Source organism: Pseudophryne corroboree, chromosome 1 (genome assembly GCF_028390025.1).
Source record: "Pseudophryne corroboree isolate aPseCor3 chromosome 1, aPseCor3.hap2, whole genome shotgun sequence".
Taxonomy (NCBI): Eukaryota; Metazoa; Chordata; class Amphibia; order Anura; family Myobatrachidae; genus Pseudophryne; species Pseudophryne corroboree.
This window is the reverse complement of record NC_086444.1, coordinates 332,511,526-332,533,870: the sequence shown is the minus strand read 5'-3', so window position 1 is coordinate 332,533,870 and position 22,345 is coordinate 332,511,526. Positions and strand designations below refer to the sequence as shown.

Here is a 22,345-nt window from a genome sequence, read left to right as displayed (position 1 = left end):
TACGGACTACGAGAAATAGAATTATCGGTAAGTAAATTCTTATTTTCTCTGACGTCCTAAGTGGATGCTGGGGACTCCGTCAGGACCATGGGGATTATACTAAAGCTCCCAAACGGGCGGGAGAGTGCGGATGACTCTGCAGCACCGAATGAGAGAACTCCAGGTCCTCCTCAGTCAGGGTGTGCCCCTGACCAAGTATCAGCTCGGCAAAGTTGTAAAGCCGAGACCCCTCGGGCAGCCGCCCAAGATGAGCCCACCTTCCTTGTGGAATGGGCATTTACATATTTTGGCTGTGGCAGGCCTGCCACAAAATGTGCAAGCTGAATTGTACTACACATCCAACTAGCAATCGTCTGCTTAGAAGCAAGAGCACCCAGTTTGTTGGGTGCATACAGGATAACAGCAAGTCAGTTTTCCTGACTCCAGCCGTCCTGGAAACTATATTTTCAGGGCCCTGACAACATCTAGCAACTTGGAGTCCTCCAAGTCCCTAGTAGCCGCAGGTACCACAATAAGCTGGTTCGGGTGAAACACTGACACCACCTTAGGGAGAAACTGGGGATGAGTCCGCAGCTCTGCCCTGTCCGAATGGACAATCAGATATGGGCTTTTTTGAGACAAACGCAGCCAATTCTGACACTCGCCTGGCCGAGGCCAGGGCCAACAGCATGGTCACTTTCCCTGTGAGATATTTCAAATCCACAGATTTGAGCGGTTTAAACCAATGTGATTTTAGGAATCCCAGAACTACGTTGAGATCCCACAGTGCCACTGGAGGCACAAAAGGGGGTTGTATATGCAGTACTCCCTTGACAAACTTCTGGACTTCAGGAACTGAAGCCAATTCTTTCTGGAAGAAAATCGACAGGGCCGAAATTTGAACCTTAATGGACCCCAATTTGAGGCCCATAGACACTCCTGTTTGCAGGAAATGCAGGAACGACCGAGTTGAAATTTCTTCATGGGGCCTTCCTGGCCTCACACCACGCAACATATTTTCGCCACATGTGGTGATAATGTTGTGCGGTCACCTCCTTCCTGGCTTTGCCCAGGGTAGGAATGACCTCTTCCGGAATGCCTTTTTCCCTTAGGATCCGGCGTTCAACCGCCATGCCGTCAAACGCAGCCGCGGTAAGTCTTGGAACAGACATGGTACTTGCTGAAGCAAGTCCCTTCTTAGCGGCAGAGGCCATGAGTCCTCTGTGAGCATCTCTTGAAGTTCCGGGTACCAAGTCCTTCTTGGCCAATCCGGAGCCACGAGTATAGTTCTTACTCCTCTACGTCTTATAATTCTCAATACCTTGGGTATGAGAAGCAGAGGAGGGAAGACATACACCGACTGGTACACCCACGGTGTTACCAGAACGTCCACAGCTATTGCCTGAGGGTCTTTTGACCTGGCGCAATACTTGTCCAGTTTTTTGTTCAGGCGGGACGCCATCATGTCCACCTTTGGTCTTTTCCAACGGTTCACAATCATGTGGAAGACTTCCCGATGAAGTCCCCACTCTCCCGGGTGGAGGTTGTGCCTGCTGAGGAAGTCTGCTTCCCAGTTGTCCACTCCCTTAATGAACACTGCTGACAGTGCTATCACATGATTTTCCGCCCAGCGAAAAATCCTTGCAGTTTCTGCCATTGCCCTCCTGCTTCTTGTGCCGCCCTGTCTGTTTACGTGGGCGACTGCCGTGATGTTGTCCCACTGGATCAATACCGGCTGACCTTGAAGCAGAGGTCTTGCTAAGCTTAGAGCATTGTAAATTGCCCTTAGCTCCAGTATATTTATGTGGAGAAAAATCTCCAGACTTGATCACACTCCCTGGAAATTTTTTCCCTGTGTGACTGCTCCCCAGCCTCTCAGGCTGGCCTCCATGGTCACCAGCATCCAATCCTGAATGCCGAATCTGCGGCCCTCTAGAAGATGAGCACTCTGTAACCACCACAGGAGAGACACCCTTGTCCTTGGAGATAGGGTTATCCGCTGATGCATCTGAAAATGCGATCCGGACCATTTGTCCAGCAGATCCCACTGAAAAGTTCTTGCGTGGAATCTGCCGAATGGAATCGCTTCGTAATAAGCCACCATTTTTCCCAGGACTCTTGTGCAATGATGCACTGACACTTTTCCTGGTTTTAGGAGGTTCCTGACTAGCTCGGATAACTCCCTGGCTTTCTCCTCCGGGAGAAACACCTTTTTCTGGACTGTGTCCAGAACCATCCCTAGGAACAGCAGACGTGTCGTCGGAAACGGCTGCGATTTTGGATATTTAGAATCCACCCGTGCTGTCGTAGAACTACTTGAGATAGTGCTACTCCGACTTCCAACTGTTCTCTGGACCTTGCCCTTATCAGGAGATCGTCCAAGTAAGGGATAATTAAGACGCCTTTTCTTTGAAGAAGAATCATAATTTCGGCCATTACTTTGGTAAAGACCCGGGGTGCCGTGGACAATCCAAACGGCAGCGTCTGAAACTGATAGTGACAGTTCCGTACCACGAACCTGAGGTACCCTTGGTGAGAAGGGCAATTTGGGACATGGAGGTAAGCATCCTTGATGTCCAGGGACACCATATAGTCCCCTTCTTCCTGGTTCGCTATCACTGCTCTGAGTGACTCCATCTTGATTTGAACCTTTGTATGTAAGTGTTCAAAGATTTCCCATTTAGAATAGGTCTCACCGAGCCGTCTGGCTTCAGTACCACAATATAGTGTGGAATAATACCCCTTTCCTTGTTGTAGGAGGGGTACTTTGATTATCACCTGCTGGGAATACAGCTTGTGAATTGTTTCCAATACTGCCTCCCTGTCGGAGGAAGACGTTGGTAAAGCAGACATCAGGAGCCTGCGAGGGGGAGACGTCTCGAATCTCCAGTCTGTACCCCTGGGATACTACTTGTAGGATCCAGGGGTCCACTTGCGAGTGAGCCCACTACGCGCTGAAACTCTTGAGACGACCCCCCACCGCACTTGAGTCCGCTTGTACGGCCCCAGCGTCATGCTGAGGACTTGGCAGAAGCTGTGGAGGGCTTCTGTTCCTGGGAATGGGCTGCCTGCTGCAGTCTTCTTCCCTTTCCTCTATCCCTGGGCAGATATGACTGGCCTTTTGCCCGCTTGCCCTTATGGGGACGATAGGACTGAGGCTGAAAAGACGGTGTCTTTTTCTGCTGAGATGTGATTTGGGGTAAAAAAGGTGGATTTTCCAGCTGTTGCCGAGGCCACCAGGTCCGATGGACCGACCCCAAATAACTCCTCCCCTTTATACGGCAATACTTCCATGTGCCGTTTGGAATCTGCATCACCTGACCACTGTCGTGTCCATAAACATCTTCTGGCAGAAATGGACATCGCACTTACTCTTGATGCCAGAGTGCAAATATCCCTCTGTGCATCTCGCATATATAGAAATGCATCCTTTAAATGCTCTATAGTCAATAAAATACTGTCCCTGTCAAGGGTATCAATATTTTCAGTCAGGGAATCCGACCAAGCCACCCCAGCGCTGCACATCCAGGCTGAGGGGATCGCTGGTCGCAGTATAACACCAGTATGTGTGTATATACCTTTTTAGGATATTTTCCAGCCTCTCAGCTGGCTCCTTGAGGGCGGCCCTATCTGGAGACGGTACCGCCACTTGTTTTGATAAGCGTGTGAGCGCCTTATCCACCCTAAAGGGTGTTTCCCAACGCGCCCTAACTTCTGGCGGGAAAGGGTATACCGCCAATAATTTTCTATCGGGGGAAACCCACGCATCATCACACACACTTCATTTAATTTATCTGATTCAGGAAAAACTACAGGTAGTTTTTTCACACCCCACATAATACCCTTCTTGTGGTATTTGTAGTATCAGAAATATGTAACACCTCCTTCATTGCCCTTAACATGTAACGTGTGGCCCTAAAGGAAAATACGTTTGTTTCTTCACCGTCGACACTGGAGTCAGTGTCCGTGTCTGTGTCGACCGACTGAGGTAAATGAGCGTTTTACAGCCCCTGACGGTGTTTGAGACGCCTGGACAGGTACTAATTTGTTTGCCGGCCGTCTCATGTCGTCAACCGACCTTGCAGCGTGTTGACATTATCACGTAATTCCTTAAATAAGCCATCCATTCCGGTGTCGACTCCCTAGAGAGTGACATCACCATTTCAGGCAATTGCTCCGCCTCCTCACCAACATCGTCCTCATACATGTCGACACACACGTACCGACACACAGCACACACACAGGGAATGCTCTGATAGAGGACAGGACCCCACTAGCCCTTTGGGGAGACAGAGGGAGAGTTTGCCAGCACACACCAAAAACGCTATAATTATACAGGGACAACCTTTATATAAGTGTTTTTCCCTTATAGCATTTTAATATATATATATACATATCGCCAAATAAGTGCCCCCCCTCTCTGTTTTAACCCTGTTTCTGTAGTGCAGTGCAGGGGAGAGCCTGGGAGCCTTCCCACCAGCATTTCTGTGAGGGAAAATGGCGCTGTGTGCTGAGGAGAATAGGCCCCGCCCCCTTTTCGGCGGGCTTCTTCTCCCGTTTTTCTGAGACCTGGAAGGGGTTAAATACATCCATATAGCCCCCAGGGGCTATATGTGATGTATTTTTAGCCAGAATAAGGTACTATCATTGCTGCCCAGGGCGCCCCCCCCCAGCGCCCTGCACCCTCAGTGACCGCTGCTATGAAGTGTGCTGACAACAATGGCGCACAGCTGCAGTGCTGTGCGCTACCTTATGAAGACTGAAGAGTCTTCTGCCGCCGTTTCTGGACCTTCACTTTTCGGCATCTGCAAGGGGGGTCGGCGGCGCGGCTCCGGGACGAACCCCAGGGTGAGACCTGTGTTCCGACTCCCTCTGGAGCTAATGGTGTCCAGTAGCCTAAGAAGCCAATCCATCCTGCACGCAGGTGAGTTCACTTCTCTCCCCTAAGTCCCTCGTAGCAGTGAGCCTGTTGCTAGCAGGACTCACTGAAAATAAAAAACCTAACACACTTTTACTCTAAGCAGCTCTTTAGGAGAGCCACCTAGATTGCACCCTTCTCGGCCGGGCACAAAAATCTAACTGAGGCTTGGAGGAGGGTCATAGGGGGAGGAGCCAGTGCACACCACCTGATCCTAAAGCTTTTACTTTTGTGCCCTGTCTCCTGCGGAGCCGCTAATCCCCATGGTCCTGACGGAGTCCCCAGCATCCACTTAGGACGTCAGAGAAATAAAAAAAAACTGGTTGGGGTTAATAATATACTGCCTCCGCAGTATATTTACATCTGCCAGTGTCCCTTGAGGCTATTAATTGCTGTCCAGGGCGCCCCCCCTGCGTCCTTACAGTGCCCGCTGTTGTGTGTGTGTGTGTGTGTGTGTGGGAGCAATGGCGCGCAGCGTTACCTCACTGAAGAACTGAAGTCTTCTGCCGCCTTTGAAGTCTTCTTTCTTCTTCTACTCACCGGCTTCTATTTTCCGGCTCTGTGAGGAGGACGGCGGCGCGGCTCCGGGACGAACGGCGATGGTTAGACCTGCGTTCCGACCCTCTGGAGCTAATGGTGTCCAGTACCCTAAGAAGCAGAGCCTATCACTTAAGTAGGTCTGCTTCTCTCCCCTCAGTCCCACGATGCAGAGAGCCTGTTGCCAGCAGTGCTCCCTGAAAATAAAAAACCTAACAAAATTCTTTTTACAGAGAAACTCAGGAGAGCTCCCCTGTAATGCTCCCAGTCTCCTCTGGGCACAGGATCTAACTGAGGTCTGGAGGAGGGGCATAGAAGAAGGAGCCAGTGCAAACCCATTCTAAAGTTCTTTATAATGCCCATGTCTCCTGCAGAGCCCGTCTATACCCCATGGTCCTTACGGAGTCTCCAGTATACTCTAGGACGTAAGAGAAAAAAGTATTTTTTCAGAGAAACTCAGGAGAGCTTCCCTGGTGTGTGTCCAGTCTCTCTGGGCACAGAATCTAACTGAGGTCTGGAGGAGGGGCATAGAGGGAGGAGCCAGTTCACACCCATTTAAAGTCCATGTCTCCTGCGGATCCCGTCTATACCCCATGGTCCTTTTGGAGTCCCCAGCATCCTCTAGGACGTATGAGAAATCCTATTATTTGATTTAGATTCCTCTTCTATTCATTAATTTTGCATTTTAATTGCTAAAAATAAAGTAGTGTATTAACACTTTTATTTTTAAAGCATTTATATGGAAACACACAGTGTAAACTACCTCTCTCGTATGCTATTGAAAGGTGAAGTTAGGTGGAAATACTGCACAAAGCAGTTTAGAACTAAAAAGTACTGTTTTGTAAAATAATCTGACCTTCAATTGATATATTTATACTAATATCCATATTAGTGTAACTATATAAAAAAAAATTAAACAGGGTATACCTGTTTTATTTTCTTAAGCAAATATACAATTTAAGATGCAGCTTTCCCTTACCGAGTCATGCCTTGGTTCATACTGGCAACAAATCCAGCAATAGATCTTTTTCCAGCCAAAGTGTCATGATAACAATCAATGCCAACAATCATCATTTCTTTCAGCTTCAAAACAAACAAGACAAATACTAGTTAATACTAGCCATAAAAATTATGACAATGCAGTAAACTGGGCAATTGGAAATTGTCCCAATATCAAAGTGTATATAGGTCAAAGCTTCAGTAAAAAACAAAAAATATCCCATTGTAAACAAAAGCATCATTATAATGCAGGTTTGTATGCACTGACACCAGGGGGTACTGTATCTATGCAAAGGCACTGTTTGTTAAAGTAAATACACCCATAGAAGTTATCCAACGTAATGGCCAGAATTTGTACTACAGTATAAAGCCACAAGTGTAGCTGGATTAAGACTGGGATTTCTTAAACCCTTAAATATAGATGAAAAACATGTATCCCAAAGCCAAAAAGTATGACTTTCAACTGCATACTACTAATAAACTATAAAGTGCAAATGATAGTACAGTCCTGTTTATAGAATTATTTTACTGGTAAACTCTCCCTTCTAAAAGGGGAAGCATTACTCTCAGATTTGTTACAGTTTATAATTCTGAACTGACAGTACAAAAATATTTTCAATGAATTGGCTTTATTTCGGAGAAAAAGATTTCATTTCATCCCAATAGAATATCATAAATTGACCATCTATATTTGATTAAATTGTATCTATGGTCATACCCAAATAAATTTAATAATGAGATTTATGGTAAGAACTTACCGTTGTTAAATCTCTTTCTGCGAGGTACACTGGGCTCCACAATGAATAAAATCGGGGTGTAGAGTAGGATCTTGATCCAAGGCACCAACAGGCTCAAAGCTTTGACTGTTCCCAAGATGCACAGCGCTGCCTCTTCTATACTCCCGCCTCCGTGCACAGGAGCTCAGTTTCGTTAACCAGCCCAATGCAGTAGCAGGTACCAGAGATGACAATCGCTCGTAGCCAATTATACCACACACTCACCACAGGAGAGGGTGTCAGCGGCTATGCCATACCATCCCAAAGAAGATAAGAGCGTCAGGGTGTGCGCCTTGTGGAGCCCAGTGTACCTCGCAGAAAGAGATTTAACAAAGGTAAGTTCTTACCATAAATCTCATTTTCTGCTGCGGGGTACACTGGGCTCCACAAGGAATAACATCGGGGATGTCCTAAAACAGTTCCTTATGGGAGGGGACGCACTGTAGCGGGCACAAGAACCCGGCGTCCAAAGGAAGCATCCTGGGAAGCGGAAGTATCGAAGGCATAGAACCTTATGAACGTGTTCACTGAGGACCACGTAGCCGCCTTGCACAATTGTTCAAGGGTCGCACCACGGTGGACCGCCCAAGAAGATCCAACCGACCGAGTAGAATGGGCTTTGATGGTAGCAGGAACCGGACGACCAGCCTGTACATAAGCATGTGCAATCACCATTCTAATCCATGTGGCCAGAGTCTGCTGGGAAGCAACCCAGCTACGTTTGTGAAAACCAAACAACACGAAAAGAGAATCAGATTTCATACATAGTAACATAGTAAATAAGGTTGAAAAAAATAAGAATTTACTCACCGGTAATTCTATTTCTCGGAGTCCGTAGTGGATGCTGGGGACTCAGTAAGGACCATGGGGAATAGACGGGCTCCGCAGGAGACTGGGCACTCTAAAAGAAAAATTAGGTACTATCTGGTGTGCACTGGCTCCTCCCTCTATGCCCCTCCTCCAGACCTCAGTTAGGGAAACTGTGCCCGGAAGAGCTGACACTACAAGGAAAGGATTTGGAATCCAGGGTAAACTCATACCAGCCACACCAATCACACCGTATAACTTGTGATAACCATACTCAGTTAACAGTATGAACAACAACTGAGCCTCAATCAACGGATGGCTCATAACAATAACCCTTTAGTAAGCAATAACTATATACACGTATTGCAGAAGAAGTCCGCACTTGGGACGGGCGCCCAGCATCCACTACGGACTACGAGAAATAGAATTACCGGTGAGTAAATTCTTATTTTCTCTGACGTCCTAGTGGATGCTGGGGACTCCGTAAGTACCATGGGGATTATACCAAAGCTCCCAAACGGGCGGGAGAGTGCGGACGACTCTGCAGCACCGAATGAGCAAACTCAAGGTCCTCCTCAGCCATGGTATCAAACTTGTAGAACTTAGCAAATGTGTTTGAACCCGACCAAGTAGCAGCTCGGCAAAGCTGTAAAGCCGAGACCCCTCGGGCAGCCGCCCAAGAAGAGCCCACCTTCCTTGTGGAATGGGCTTTTACTGATTTTGGATGCGGCAATCCAGCCGCAGAGTGAGCCAGCTGAATCGTGCTACAGATCCAGCGAGCAATAGTCTGCTTCGAAGCAGGAGCGCCAACCTTGTTGGCTGCATACAGAATAAACAGCGAGTCAGTCTTTCTGACTCCAGCCGTTCTGGAAATATAAATTTTCAAAGCCCGGACTACGTCCAGCAACTTGGAATCCTCCAAGTCCCTAGTAGCCGCAGGCACCACAATAGGTTGGTTCAAATGAAACAATGATACCACCTTAGGGAGAAATTGGGGACGAGTCCTCAATTCTGCCCTGTCCATATGGAAGATCAGATAAGGGCTTTTACATGACAAAACCGCCAAATCTGACACACGCCTAGCCGAAGCTAAGGCCAATAGCATGACCACTTTCCACGTGAGATATTTTAGCTCCACGGTCTTAAGTGGCTCAAACTAGTGGGATTTCAGGAAATCCAACACAACGTTAAGATCCCAAGGTGCCACTGGTGGCACAAAAGGAGGCTGAATATGCAGCACTCCCTTTACAAACGTCTGAACCTCAGGCAGTGAAGCCAGTTCTTTTTGAAAGAAAATGGATAGGGCCGAGATCAGAACCTTTATGGACCCTAATTTGAGGCCCATAGTCACACCTGACTGTAGGAAATGCAGAAAACGACCCAACTGGAAGTCCTCTGTAGGGGCCTTCCTGGCCTCACACCAAGCAACATATTCTGCCATATGCAGTGACAATGCTTTGCTGTCACATCCTTCCTAGCTCTTATCAGCGTAGGAATTACTTCATCCGGTATACCCTTTTCCGCTAGGATCCGGCGTTCAACCGCCATGCCGTCAAACGCAGCCGCGGTAAGTCTTGGAACAGACAGGGCCCCTGCTGCAACAGGTCCTGTCTAAGAGGCAGAGGCCATGGGTCCTCTGTGACCATCTCTTGAAGTTCTGGGTACCAAGTCCTACTTGGCCAATCCGGAACAATGAGTATCGTTCTCACTCCTCTTTTTCTTACTATTCTCAGTACCTTGTGTATGAGAGGAAGAGGAGGAAACACATACCGACTGGAACACCCACGGAGTTACCAGTGCGTCCACAGCTATCGCCTGAGGGTCCCTTGACCTGGCACAATATTTTTTTAGCTTTTTGTTTAGGCGGGACACCATCATGTCCACCTGTGGCGGTTCCCACCGATTTGCAATCTGCTCGAAGACTTCTTGATGAAGTCCCCACTCTCCCGGGTGGAGGTCGTGCCTGCTGAGGAAGTCTGCTTCCCAGTTGTCCACTCCCGGAATAAACACTGCTGACAGTGCTTGTACGTGATTCTCCGCCCAACAAAGAATCCTTGTGGCTTCCGCCATCGCCACCCTGCTTCTTGTGCCGCCCTGTCGGTTTACATGGGCGACTGCCGTGACGTTGTCTGACTGTATCAGCACTGGTTGGTCTCGAAGCAGGTGCTCCGCTTGACTCAGGGCGTTGTATATGGCCCTTAATTCCAGTATGTTTATGTGCAGACGAGTCTCCTGACTTGACCACAGTCCCTGGAAGTTTCTTCCCTGAGTGACTGCCCCCCATCCGCGGAGGCTTGCATCCGTGGTCACCAGGACCCAGTCCTGTATGCCGAACCTGCGGCCCTCGAGAAGATGAGCACTCTGCAGCCACCACAGAAGAGACACCCTGGCCCTCGGGACAGGGCAATCAGCCGATGCATCTGAAGATGCGATCCGGACCACTTGTCCAACAGATCCAACTGAAAGATCCTGGCATGGAACCTGCCGAAAGGAATGGCTTCGTATGACGCTACCATCTTTCCCAGGACTCGCGTGCAGTGATGCACCGACACCTGCTTTGGTTTCAGGAGATCCCTGACCATGGTCACTAACTCCTGAGCCTTCTCCTCCGGGAGAAATACCTTCTTCTGTTCTGTGTCCAGAATCATGCCCAGGAAGGGCAGACGCGTCGTAGGAATCAGCTGCGACTTTGGAATATTCAGAATCCAGCCGTGCCGTAGCAACACTTCCTGAGAGTGCGCTACGCTGACCAACAACTGCTCTCTGGACCTCGCCTTTATGAGGAGATCGTCCAAGTACGGGATAACTGTAACTCCTTGCTTCCGGAGAAGTACCATCATCTCCACCATTACCTTGGTAAAGACTCTCGGTGCCGTGGATAGACCAAACGGCAACGTCTGGAATTGGTAATGACAGTCCTGTACCACAAACCTGAGGTACTCCTGGTGAGGCGGATAAATGGGGACATGCAAGTACGCATCCTTGATGTCCAGAGATACCATAAAACCCCCCTCTTCCAGGCTGGCAATGACCGCTCTGAGCGATTCCATTTTGAACCTGAACTTTTTCATGTAAATGTTCAAGGATTTTAATTTTAGAATGGGTCTTACCGAACTGTCCGGTTTCGGTACCACAAACAGTGTGGAATAGTAACCCCTTCCCTGCTGAAGGGGGGTACCATTATTATCACTTGCTGGAGGTACAGCTTGTGAATAGCCGTCAGGACTATCTCCCTCCCCGTGGGAGAAGCTGGCAAGGCGGATTTTAGGTAACGGTGAGGGGGCGTCACTTCAAATTCCAGCTTGTATCCCTGAGATACAATTTGTATAGCCCAAGGATCCACTTGTGAGCGAACCCACTGGTTGCAGAAATTTCGGATCCTGGCTCCGCCTGTGGAGCCCCAGCGTCATGCGGTGGACTTAGTGGAAGCAGGGGAGGACTTTTGTTCCTGAGAACTGGCTGCATGGTGCAGCTTCTTTCCTCTACCCCTGCCTCTGGCAAGAAAGGATGCACCTCTGACTCTCTTGCTTTTTTGAGAACGAAAGGACTGCATTTGGTAATACGGTGCTTTCTTAGGCTGTGAGGAAACCTGTGGCAAGAAAGTCGACTTTCCAGCTGTCGCTGTGGATACGAGGTACGAGAGACCGTCCCCAAACAATTCCTCACCCTTATAAGGCAAAACCTCCATTGCCGAGTCCATAAGACCTTCCTGGCAGAAATGGACATTGCATTTATTCGAGAGCCCAGCAGGCAAATGTCCCTATGGGCATCCCGCATATATAAGACGACGTCTTTAATATGGCTAAGTGTTAGCAATACGGTATCCCTGTCCAGGGTATCCAACCCCTCTGACAGAGTATCTGTCCATGCTGCAACAGCACTGCACATCCAAGCTGAAGCAATAGCCGGTCTCAGTAGAGTACCAGAGTGTGTATACACAGACTTCAAGAAACCTTCCTGCTTCCTATCCGCAGGTTCCTTTAGGGCGGCCGTATCCTGAGACGGCAGGGCCACTCTTTTAGATAAGCGCGTCAGGGCCTTGTCAACCCTAGGGGAGGATTCCCAGCGTAACCTATCCGTTGGCGGGAAAGGGTACGCCATTAGTATTCTCTTGGGAATCACCACTTTCTTATCAGGGGAAGACCACGCTTCTTCACATAACTCATTTAATACATGTGACGGGGGAAAAGTCACTGGCTGCTTTTTCTCCCCAAACATATTTACCCTCTTGTCAGGGACAGGGTAAGCCTCTGAAATGTGTAATACATTTTTCATTGCAATAATCATGTATCGGATGGCCTTAGTCATTTTGGGCTGTAATAGTGCCTCATCCTCGTCGACGCTGGAGTCGGACTCCGTGTCGACATCTGTGTCAACCAACTGAGATAGTGGGCGTTTTTGAGACGCTGACGGCCTCTGAGGCGCCTGGGCAGGCCCGGTTTGAGAGCCCGGCTATCCCCCGGCAGCAACATAATCAAATATCTTATGTAATGAGTTTACATTGTCATTTAAGACCTTCCACATATCCATCCAATCAGGTGTCGGCACCGACGGGGGCGACACCACATTTATCTGCACTTGCTCCGCCTCCACGTAACCCTCATCAAACATGTCGACACAGCCGTACCGACACACAGCACACACACAGGGAATGCTCTGACTGAGGACAGGACCCCATCTATGGGGAGACAGAGAAAAAGTATGCCAGCACACACCACAGCGCTATATACACAGGGATACACACTACCAGAAGTGAATTTTTCCCAATAGCTGCTGTATCAATACACCTTTTGCCTAAATTTATGTGCCCCCCCTCTCTTTTTACCCTCTTAGTGCCAGGAGACTGCAGGGGAGAGCCTGGGGAGCGTCCTTCCAGCGGAGCTGTGAAGAGAAATGGCGCTGGTGTACTGAGGAAGAAGGCCCCGCCCCCTCAGCGGCGGGCTTCTGTCCCGCTGTTTCTGACTAAAAAATGGCGGGGTTTTACACATATACAGTCACAGACTGTATTATGTGTCTTTTTTATGCCAAAGGTATTCTCATTGCTGCCCAGGGCGCCCCCCTCCCCCAGCGCCCTGCACCCTACAGTGACCGGAGAGTGTGGTGTGCAGTGGGAGCAATGGCGCACAGCTGCGGTGCTGTGCGCTACCTTAATGAAGACAGGAGTCTTCAGCCGCCGATTTCATCACCAACTTCTGATCTTCTGGCTCTGCGAGGGGGACGGCGGCGCGGCTCCGTGAACGGACAACCGAGGACCTTTGCCTGTGTTCGAACCCTCTGGAGCTAATGGTGTCCAGTAGCCTAAGAAGCGCAACCTAGCTGTGAACAGGTACGTTTGCTTCTCTCCCCTCGGTCCCACGTAGCAGTGAGTCTGTTGCCAGCAGATTTCACTGAAAATAAAAAACCTAACATTACTTTCTTTACTAGCAGGCTCAGGAGAGCCCACTAGGTGCATCCAGCTCTGGCCGGGCACAGCTTCTAACTGGGGTCTGGAGGAGGGGCATAGAGGGAGGAGCCAGTGCACACCAGATAGTACCTAATCTTTCTTTTAGAGTGCCCAGTCTCCTGCGGAGCCCGTCTATTCCCCATGGTCCTTACTGAGTCCCCAGCATCCACTAGGATATCAGAGAAATAGGATTTTAATACCTACCGGTAAATCCTTTTCTCTTAGTCCGTAGAGGATGCTGGGGACTCCAAAAGGACCATGGGGTATAGATGGGATCCCCAGGAGACATAGGCACAGTATAAGACTTTGAATGGGTGTGAACTGTCTCCTCCCTCTATGCCCCTCCTCCAGACCTGTTATAGGAACTGTGCCCAGAGGAGACGAACATTTTGAGGAAAAGGATTTTGTTAAACTAAGGGTGAGATACATACCAGCTCACACCACACCACACAACATGGCAGTTACTTAAACCCAGTTAACAGTGTGAACAAAAACAGATCAGCAACAGCCTGACCCTTACCAAACACAACCTTTGTGTAACTTATAACTATATACAAGTACTGCAGATAGAGTCCGCACTGGGACGGGGGCGCCCAGCATCCTCTACGAACTAAGAGAAAAGGATTTAACGTTAGGTATTAAAATCCTATTTTCTCCTTCGTCCTAGAGGATGCTGGGGACTCCAAAAGGACCATGGGGTTTATACCAAAGCTCCAAACCGGGCGGGAGAGTGCGGATGACTCTGCAGCACCGATTGAGCAAACATGAGGTCCTCATCAGCCAGGGTATCAAACTTGTAGAACTTTGCAAAAGTGTTTGACCCCGACCAAGTAGCTGCTCGGCAAAGCTGTAATGCCGAGACGCCTCGGTCAGCCGCCCAAGATGAGCCCACCTTCCTAGTAGAATGGTCTTTCACCGATTTCGGTAACGGCAATCCAGCCGTAGAATGAGCCTGCTGAATCGTAGTACAGTTCCAGCCGCAATAGTCTGCTTAGAAGCAGGAGCGCCAACCTTGTTGGCCGCATATAGGACAAACAGCGCCTCAGTTTTTCTCACCCGAGCCGTTCTGGCTACATACATTTTCAAAGCTCTGACCACATCAAGAGACCTTGAATCAGCCAAGGCTTCAGTAGCCACAGGCACCACAGTAGGTTGGTTCATATGAAATGAAGAAACCACCTTCGGTAGAAAATGTTGACGAGTTCTCAACTCCGCTCTATAATCATGGAAGATTAGATAGGGGCTTTTGTAAGACAAAGCCGCCAATTCGGACACCCGCCTTGCGGACGCCAAGGCCAATAGCATGACCTCTTTCCAAGTGAGAAATTTCAACTCGTTTGTAAAGGTTAAAACCAATGTGACGTAAGGAACTGTAACACCACGTTAAGGTCCCATGGCGCCACTGGGGGCACAAATGGAGGTTGAATGTGTAGTACGCCTTTCACGAAAGTCTGAACTTCAGGAAGCGAGGCCAATTCCCTTTGAAAGAAAATTGATAAGGCCGAAACCTAAACTTTAATGGAGCTTAACTTCAGGCCCGCATCCACACCTGCTTGCAAAAAATGGAGAAACCGCCCCAGGTGAAACTCTTCCGTAGGAGCCTTCTTGGATTCACACCAAGACACATATTTTCTCCAGATACGGTGATAATGCTTCGCCGTTACCTCCTTTCTAGCCTTAAGTAGGGTGGAGATGACTTCCCCGGGACTACCCTTCCGAGCTAGGAGTTGGCGTTCAACCGCCATGCCGTCAAACGCAACCGCGGTAAGTCCTGAAACACGCACGGTCCTTGCTGTAACAGATCCTCTCTTAGAGGAAGAGGCCAAGGATCTCCTGTGAGTAATTCCTGAAGATCCGGATACCAGGCCCTCCGAGGCCAATCTGGAACAACGAGTATCGCCTGAACCCCGTCACGATCCGGGTATCTGGACGCCATTACTTACCCTTCAGATGCCTTCTAAGGCTGGCTCAGCGTTCCAGGACCGGATCCCATCTGTCATACTGATGTCCACATTCCTGCCTCCTCTCCTGTCACTCTGAGACGCGGTCACCGCAACGCCTGTAACATCCGGAATGGCGTCTCCCGCGGCCTCCGCCGCTGTTCCTGAGTTTCTGCATGCAGGGTGTCAGAGTGGTGATTGCGTCAGCCGCGGCCTCCGCTGTGCCCGCGTGGTTAAATGTGCACTTATCAGTCTGGCGTCTCCTGTCTCCTGTGGCCGGCGCCGCCATTACTGTTTTAATTCCCACATGGATTACAAACCAAACTTCCCTCCAAGTGTCTGCATGGGCGCAGCCATCTTGGATTCTGTCATCTGTTCATTTCCACCAATCTACTGTTTGCAATGTTAATCTGCATAATTGCCTAGCCAATCCCTTCCTTGCTGCAGGTATAAGTATTCTGTGCCTGAGCAAGGAAGGCGTCAGTGCTTTGGTTGTCAAACCTAGTTCCAGTTTGTCTCTCTCCTGTGGTTGTTTTCCAGGTTCCAGTTCCTATCTCCAAACATCCACTAAAGAGACCCGCACCAGCATTCCACCTGCGGTGTAGCCTGACTCTCCTATCCATTTGGATTCATCTGCTTCCAGCTACAGATCCACCTGCTTACAGCAATCAGCTTCCAGCAGAGATCAGCTCTTCTTAAAGTGCCGGTACCTTTTTCTACAGATTACCATTTATCACCGGTTTTATTATTTCACCGCTCTCAAGCTCCATATATCATTTCATATTTCATCGCTCTCAAGCTATATTTATTATTTAACTGGTTCCAGCCAGTATCCACTCCGTGCCAACATCAGTCTGGTTCCAGCCAGTACCCACAGCAGCCGTTTTATCCACAGCAGCCCAGCTTTTCCTGGAACACCAGCTGGTACGATCCTGGGCTATCTTCATTGCTACAGTCGGGCCTGGTAAGGACTTTCCAACTAGAAGATTATAAGAACTATCTCATACTACCAGAGCCCTGTGGTCCTTGCCACCCTGTAGTACCCAGGAACTGTATTATTTCCCTGCTGAGTTTTATGTTTTCTTATTTGCTGCTGTGTTGCGGAGTATGTCATAATAAACATCATTGACTTTTACTTTGGTTGTCGTGGTCACGCCTTTGGGCAATTCTTCTACATGTAACTTACATGTCTAGGGGTCTGATACAACCTCCCAGGTTCCTTTACACCTCAGCCCCTACAACTGAGGCTGCCTCCCGTCAGCTCAGGCCCTCAGTTGTGACAAACCCTTGTTCTTCTCACGATCCTTATCACCTTTGGGATGAGTGGAAGTGGAGGGAACACATAGACCGAGTGAAACACCCACGGTGTCACCAGAGCGTCCACTGCTACTGCTTGAGGGTCCCTCGACCTGGAACAATATGTCTGAAGCTTCTTGTTGAGGCGAGACGCCATCATGTCTATTTGAGGAATTCCCCAACGACTTGTCACTTCTGCAAAGACCTCTTGATGAAGACCCCACTCTCCTGGGTGGAGATCGTGTCTGCTGAGGAAGTCTGCTTCCCAGTTGTCCACGCCTGGAATGAAGACCGCTGACAGGGCGCTTGCATGTTTTTCCGCCCAGCGAAGGATCTTGGTGGCCTTCGCCATCGCCGCTCTGCTCTTTGTCCCGCCTTGGCGGTTTATGTGCGCCACGGCTGTTATGTTGTCCGACTGAATCAGGACGGGCCGGTCGCGAAGATGTTCCGCTTGTAGCAGGCCGTTGTAGATGGCCCTTAATTCCAGAATGTTTATGTGCAGACAAGCTTCCTGGCTTGATCATTTTCCCTGGAAATTTATTCCGTGTGTGACTGCTCCCCAACCTCGGAGACTCGCGTCCGTCGTCACCAGAATCCAATCTTGGATGCCGAACCTGCGACCCTCTAGAAGGTGAAAACTTTGGAGCCACCCCAGGAGAGAAACCCTAGTCCTGGGGGACAGAGTTATTTTTCGGTGCATCTGCAGATGGGACCCAGACCACTTGTTCAGTAGGTCCCACTGAAACGTTCTTGCATGGAACCTGCCAAACGGAATGGCTTCGTAGGCCGCCACCATTTTCCCCAGCACTCGAGTGCATTGATGAATCGACACTCTTGGCGGTTTCAGAAGTTCCTTGACCATGTTCCGGATTTCCTGAGCTTTTTCCAACGGAAGAAAAATCCTCTGCAGTTCCGTGTCCAGAATCATGCTCAAAAACGACAACCGAGTTGTCGCAATCAACTGCGACTTTGGCAAATTCAGGAGCCAGCCATGCTGCTGTAGCACCCGCAGTGAGAGAACGTTTTTTAGTAACAGCTTCTATGATCTCGCCTTTTTCAGGAGATCGTCCAAGTCCGGGATAATTGTGACCCCTTGCTTGCGCAGGAGCACCATAATTTCCGCCATTACCTTTGTGAAAATCCTCGTGGCCGTGGAAAGACTAAACGGCAACGTCTGAAATTGGTAATGACAATCCTGAACAGCGAACCTCAGATACGCCTGATGAGGAGGATAAATGGGGACATGTAGGTAAGCATCCTTTATGTCGACTTACACCATAAAATCCCCCCTCCTCCAGACTGGAGATCACCGCTCGGATAGATTCCACCTTGAATTTGAAACTTTTCAAATACACATTGAGGGATTTTAAATTCAGAATCGGTCTGACCGAGCCGTCCGGCTTCGAGACCACGAACAGGCTTGAATAAAACCCTTCTCCCCTCTGTGACGGGGGAACTTCGACAACGACTCGCTGCTGACACAGCTTTTGTATCGCCATACACACTACCTTTCTTTCCGGAAGAGAAGCTGGCAAGGCCGGTTTGAAAAATTGGCGTGGAGGCACGTCTTGAAACTCCAGCTTGTATCCTTGGGTCACAATTTCCAGCACCCAAGGATCCAGGCCCGAAAGAACCCAGACCTGACTGAAGAGTTGAAGACGCGCTCCCACCGGTGCGGACTCCCGCAGGGAAGCCCCAGCGTCATGCGGTGGATTTGGTAGAAGCCAGGGAGGAATTCTGCTCCTGGGAGCCTGCCACAGCCGCCGATCTTTTTCCTCTAGCCTTACCTCTTGCCGCAAGGAAAGATGACCCACGTCCTTTCCGGAATTTCTGCGACCGAAAGGACTGCATCTGATATGGGGGCGTTTTCTTTTGCTGTGGAGGAACAAAAGGCAGAAAAGAGGACTTACCAGTGGTAGCTGTAGAAACCAGGTCCGGAAGTCCTTCACCAAACAAAACTCCACCCTTGTAGGGGAGAGCCTCCATAGCCTTCTTAGAATCAGCATCACCATTCCACTGATGAGTCCACAACGCCCTTCTAGCCGAGATAGCCATGGTATTGGCTCTTGATCCCAAAAAGGCCAATATCTCTCGCCGTCTCTTTTAGATAGACTGCTGCGTCCCTGATATGACCCAGTGTCAAAAGCACACTATCCCGATCCAGGGTGTCTATATCCGATGACAAGTTATCTGCCCACTTTTCAATCGCGTTACTCACCCACGCCGAAGCCACAGCCGGCCTGAGCAGAGTACCTGTCATGACATAAATAGATTTCAAGGTAGCTTCCTGCCTCCGATCAGCAGGATCTTTAAGGGTCGCCATTTCAGGAGACGGTCGCGCCACTTTCTTGGACAAACGCGCTAGAGCTTTGTATACCGTTGGTGTTGCCTCCCACCCAACCCTATCCTGAGAAGGAAACGGGTATGCCATAGCAATTCTCCTGGGAATGTGCCACCTTTTGTCTGGCGTTTCCCAGGATTTTTCAAAGAGGGCATTCAGATCATGAGAGGGAGGGAACGTAACCTCCGGTTTCTTCCCATTATACATACAGACCCTTGTCTCAGGAACAGCGGGGTTATCCGTAATATGCAACACGTCTTTTATAGCCACAATCATGTACTGAATACTTTTAGCCACCTTAGGATGCAACTTTTCATCATTGCAGTCGACACTGGAGTCAGACTCCGTGTCGGTATCAGTGTCTGCTACCTGGGTAAATTAACGTTTTTGGGACCCCGAGGGGACCTGAGTGTGTGGCACCACGTCTCTCATGGATTTCCATGCTTGGTTCTGAGACTCAGATTTTTCCAACCTCTTATGTAACAAAGCCACACTGGTATTCAACACATTCCACCCAATCAGCAATCGGCGGTGCCGACAGAGTCACACCTTCATTCTGCTCGGCTCTCACACTAACCTCCTCCTGGGAAGAGCATTCAGTTTCTGCCATGTCGACACACACGTACCGACACCCCCACACACACTGGGCTAAAGGGGACAGACACACAGCAAGGCCTTTCAGAGAGACAGAGAAGGAATTTGCCAGCTCACACCCAGCGCCACACCTGTCTGAAAAGCACAATGCCCCAGACCTATCAGCGCTTGTAATATAATACCACCAACACCAGAATTAAGTGCCCCCCTCTTTGTTTTCAACACCCTGTTAACTTGTGACAGCAGTGGAAGGGCCAGGAGCAGCGTCTCTGCAGCAAGCTGTGGAGAGAAAATGGCGCTGGTCAGAGCTGAGTAGGAAGCCCCGCCCCCTAAAAGGCGCGCTTCGGTCCCGCTGAGATTATACTGACGAGGGTCACAAATAATGCCTAGGCATCTTAAAATAGCCAGATAGTGCAGAAAAGAGGTTTTTATTGCAGCCCAGGGCGCCTCCCCTGTGCCCTGCACCCATGCCGTGCCTGTGTGAGCGGGAGCAATGGCGCGCAGCGCGACTGCTGCGCGGTACCTCAGGAAGACTGAAGTCTTCTGCCGCCTTCCGATGTCTTCTTTGCTTTGGTTACTCACCTGTCTTCAATCTTCTGGCTCTGTGAGGAGGACGGCGGCGCGGCTCCGGGAGCGAGCAGCTAGGCGACCCAAGTGATCGGACCCTCTGAAGCTAATGGTGTCCAGTAGCCTAAGAAGCAGAGCCTATCAGTCTCAAAGAAGTCGGTCTGCTTCTCTCCTCTCAGTCCCACGAAGCAGGGAGCCTGTTGCCAGCAGTGCTCCCTGAAAATAATAAAGCTAACAAAAGTCTTTTTCGAGAAACTCAGTAGAGCTCCCCTAGAGTGTGACCAGTCTCCTCTGGGCACAGAATCTAACTGAGGTCGGGAGGAGGGGCATAGAGGGAGGAGCCAGTTCAAACCCATTCAAAGTCTTATAGTGTGCCCATGTCTCCTGCGGATCCCGTCTATACCCCATGGTCCTTTTGGAGTCCCCAGCATCCTCTAGGACGAAGGAGAAAAGACAATTGTCCATCGAGATCAACTTATTTGTGGTCTCCTATGCAGTCTTATTATAGGACTAGTTATTTTTATGTTAGGACAAGTTAAATTAACTATAATGCATGCCTACGCACCATAACCCTGTATATCTTTATCGATTAGGAATTTATCTAACCCATTCTTAAAGGTGTTGACTGAGTCCGCAGTTACTACTCTCTCAGGCAGGGAATTCCAAACACGTATTGTCCTTACTGTGAAAAAACCTTTTCGCCTCAATGTGCGGAAACTCCTCTCGTGTAACCTAAGCGAGTGACCACGTGTTCTCTGTGCTGATCTTATAGAAAACAGGTCCCTCCCAAGCTCTGTGTATTGACCCCTTATATATTTGTAGATGTTGATCATGTCCACTCTTAGGGGGTCATTCCGAGTTGTTCGCTCGCAAGCTGCTTTTAGCAGCTTTGCACACGCTAAGCCGCCGCCTACTGGGAGTGAATCTTAGCTTATCAAAATTGCGAACGAAAGATTAGCAGAATTGCGAATAGACACTTCTTAGCAGTTTCTGAGTAGCTCCAGACTTACTCGGCATCTGCGATCAGTTCAGTGCTTGTCGTTCCTGGTTTGACGTCACAAACACACCCAGCGTTCGCCAAGACACTCCTCCGTTTCTCCAGCCACTCCCGCGTTTTTCCCAGAAACTGTAGCGTTTTTTCGCACAAACCCATAAAACGGCCAGTTTCCGCCCAGAAACACCCACTTCCTGTCAATCACATTACGATCACCAGAACGAAGAAAAAACCTCGTAATGCCGTGAGTAAAATACCTAACTGCATAGCAAATTTACTTGGCGCAGTCGCACTGTGGGCTTGCGCATGCGCATTAGCGACTAATCGCTCCGTTGCGAGAAAAAAATACAGAGCGAACAACTCGGAATGACCCCCTTAGTCTCCCCTTTTCCAATGTAAACATGCCTAGCCTTGCAAGCCTTTCCTCGTATTCCAGCGTCTCCATGCCCTTGATTAGTTTGGTCGCCCGCCTCTGAACCTTTTTCTAGCTCCAGGATATCCTTTTTGTAATATGGTGCCCAAAATTGCACACAGTATTCAAGATGAGGCCTCATTAGTGATTTATATAATGGGAGTATAATACTCTCGTCCCTTGCATCAATTCCCCGTTTTATGCATGCTAATATCTTATTAGCCTTCTTTGCTGCACTCCTACTTTAGGTACTGCTGTTTAATTTGTTATCTATGCAAACTCCTAAGTCTTTTTCCAGTACAGAATCCCCTAATATTACCCCATTTAGTATGTAGGTGTTATTTTTGGTCTTGCCCCCACATTGCATTACCTTAAACTTGTCTGCGTTGAATCTCATTCTCCATTTTGCTGCCCATGCTTTCAGTTTAGTTACGTCGTTCTGAATAGACTCAGCATCCCCCTCCGTATTTATAACCTTACACAATTTGGTATTGTCTGCGAAAATTGATACCATGCTCTCTAGACCTACTGTTAGGTCGTTGATGAAAATGTTTAACAAAAGTGGTCCAAGTACAGACCCTTGTGGCACACCACTTAGTACTTTAGTCCAATTTGAAAATGATCCATTGACCACAACGCGCTGCTCCCTATTATCTAACCAATTACTGACCCAAGTGCATATTGTGCTCCCTAGCCCTTGTAGCTTGTAGATAAGACGCATGTGTGGTACAGTGTCGAAAGC

The 22,345-nt window shown here is 49.1% G+C and overlaps 1 protein-coding gene across 4 annotated transcripts in view; it reads right to left on the bottom strand.

The window, feature by feature from the left end:
* The window catches only part of PIWIL1 (piwi like RNA-mediated gene silencing 1), a 1,090,590-nt gene that overhangs the window by 255,542 nt on the left and 812,703 nt on the right, over window positions 1–22,345 (bottom strand). For all 4 annotated transcript variants that reach the window (XM_063964616.1, XM_063964613.1, XM_063964615.1 and 1 more), the window contains exon 16: window positions 6,414–6,517. In XM_063964616.1, coding sequence (XP_063820686.1) covers window positions 6,414–6,517 — 104 coding nt within the window. The remainder of the gene's footprint in view (window positions 1–6,413; window positions 6,518–22,345) is intronic.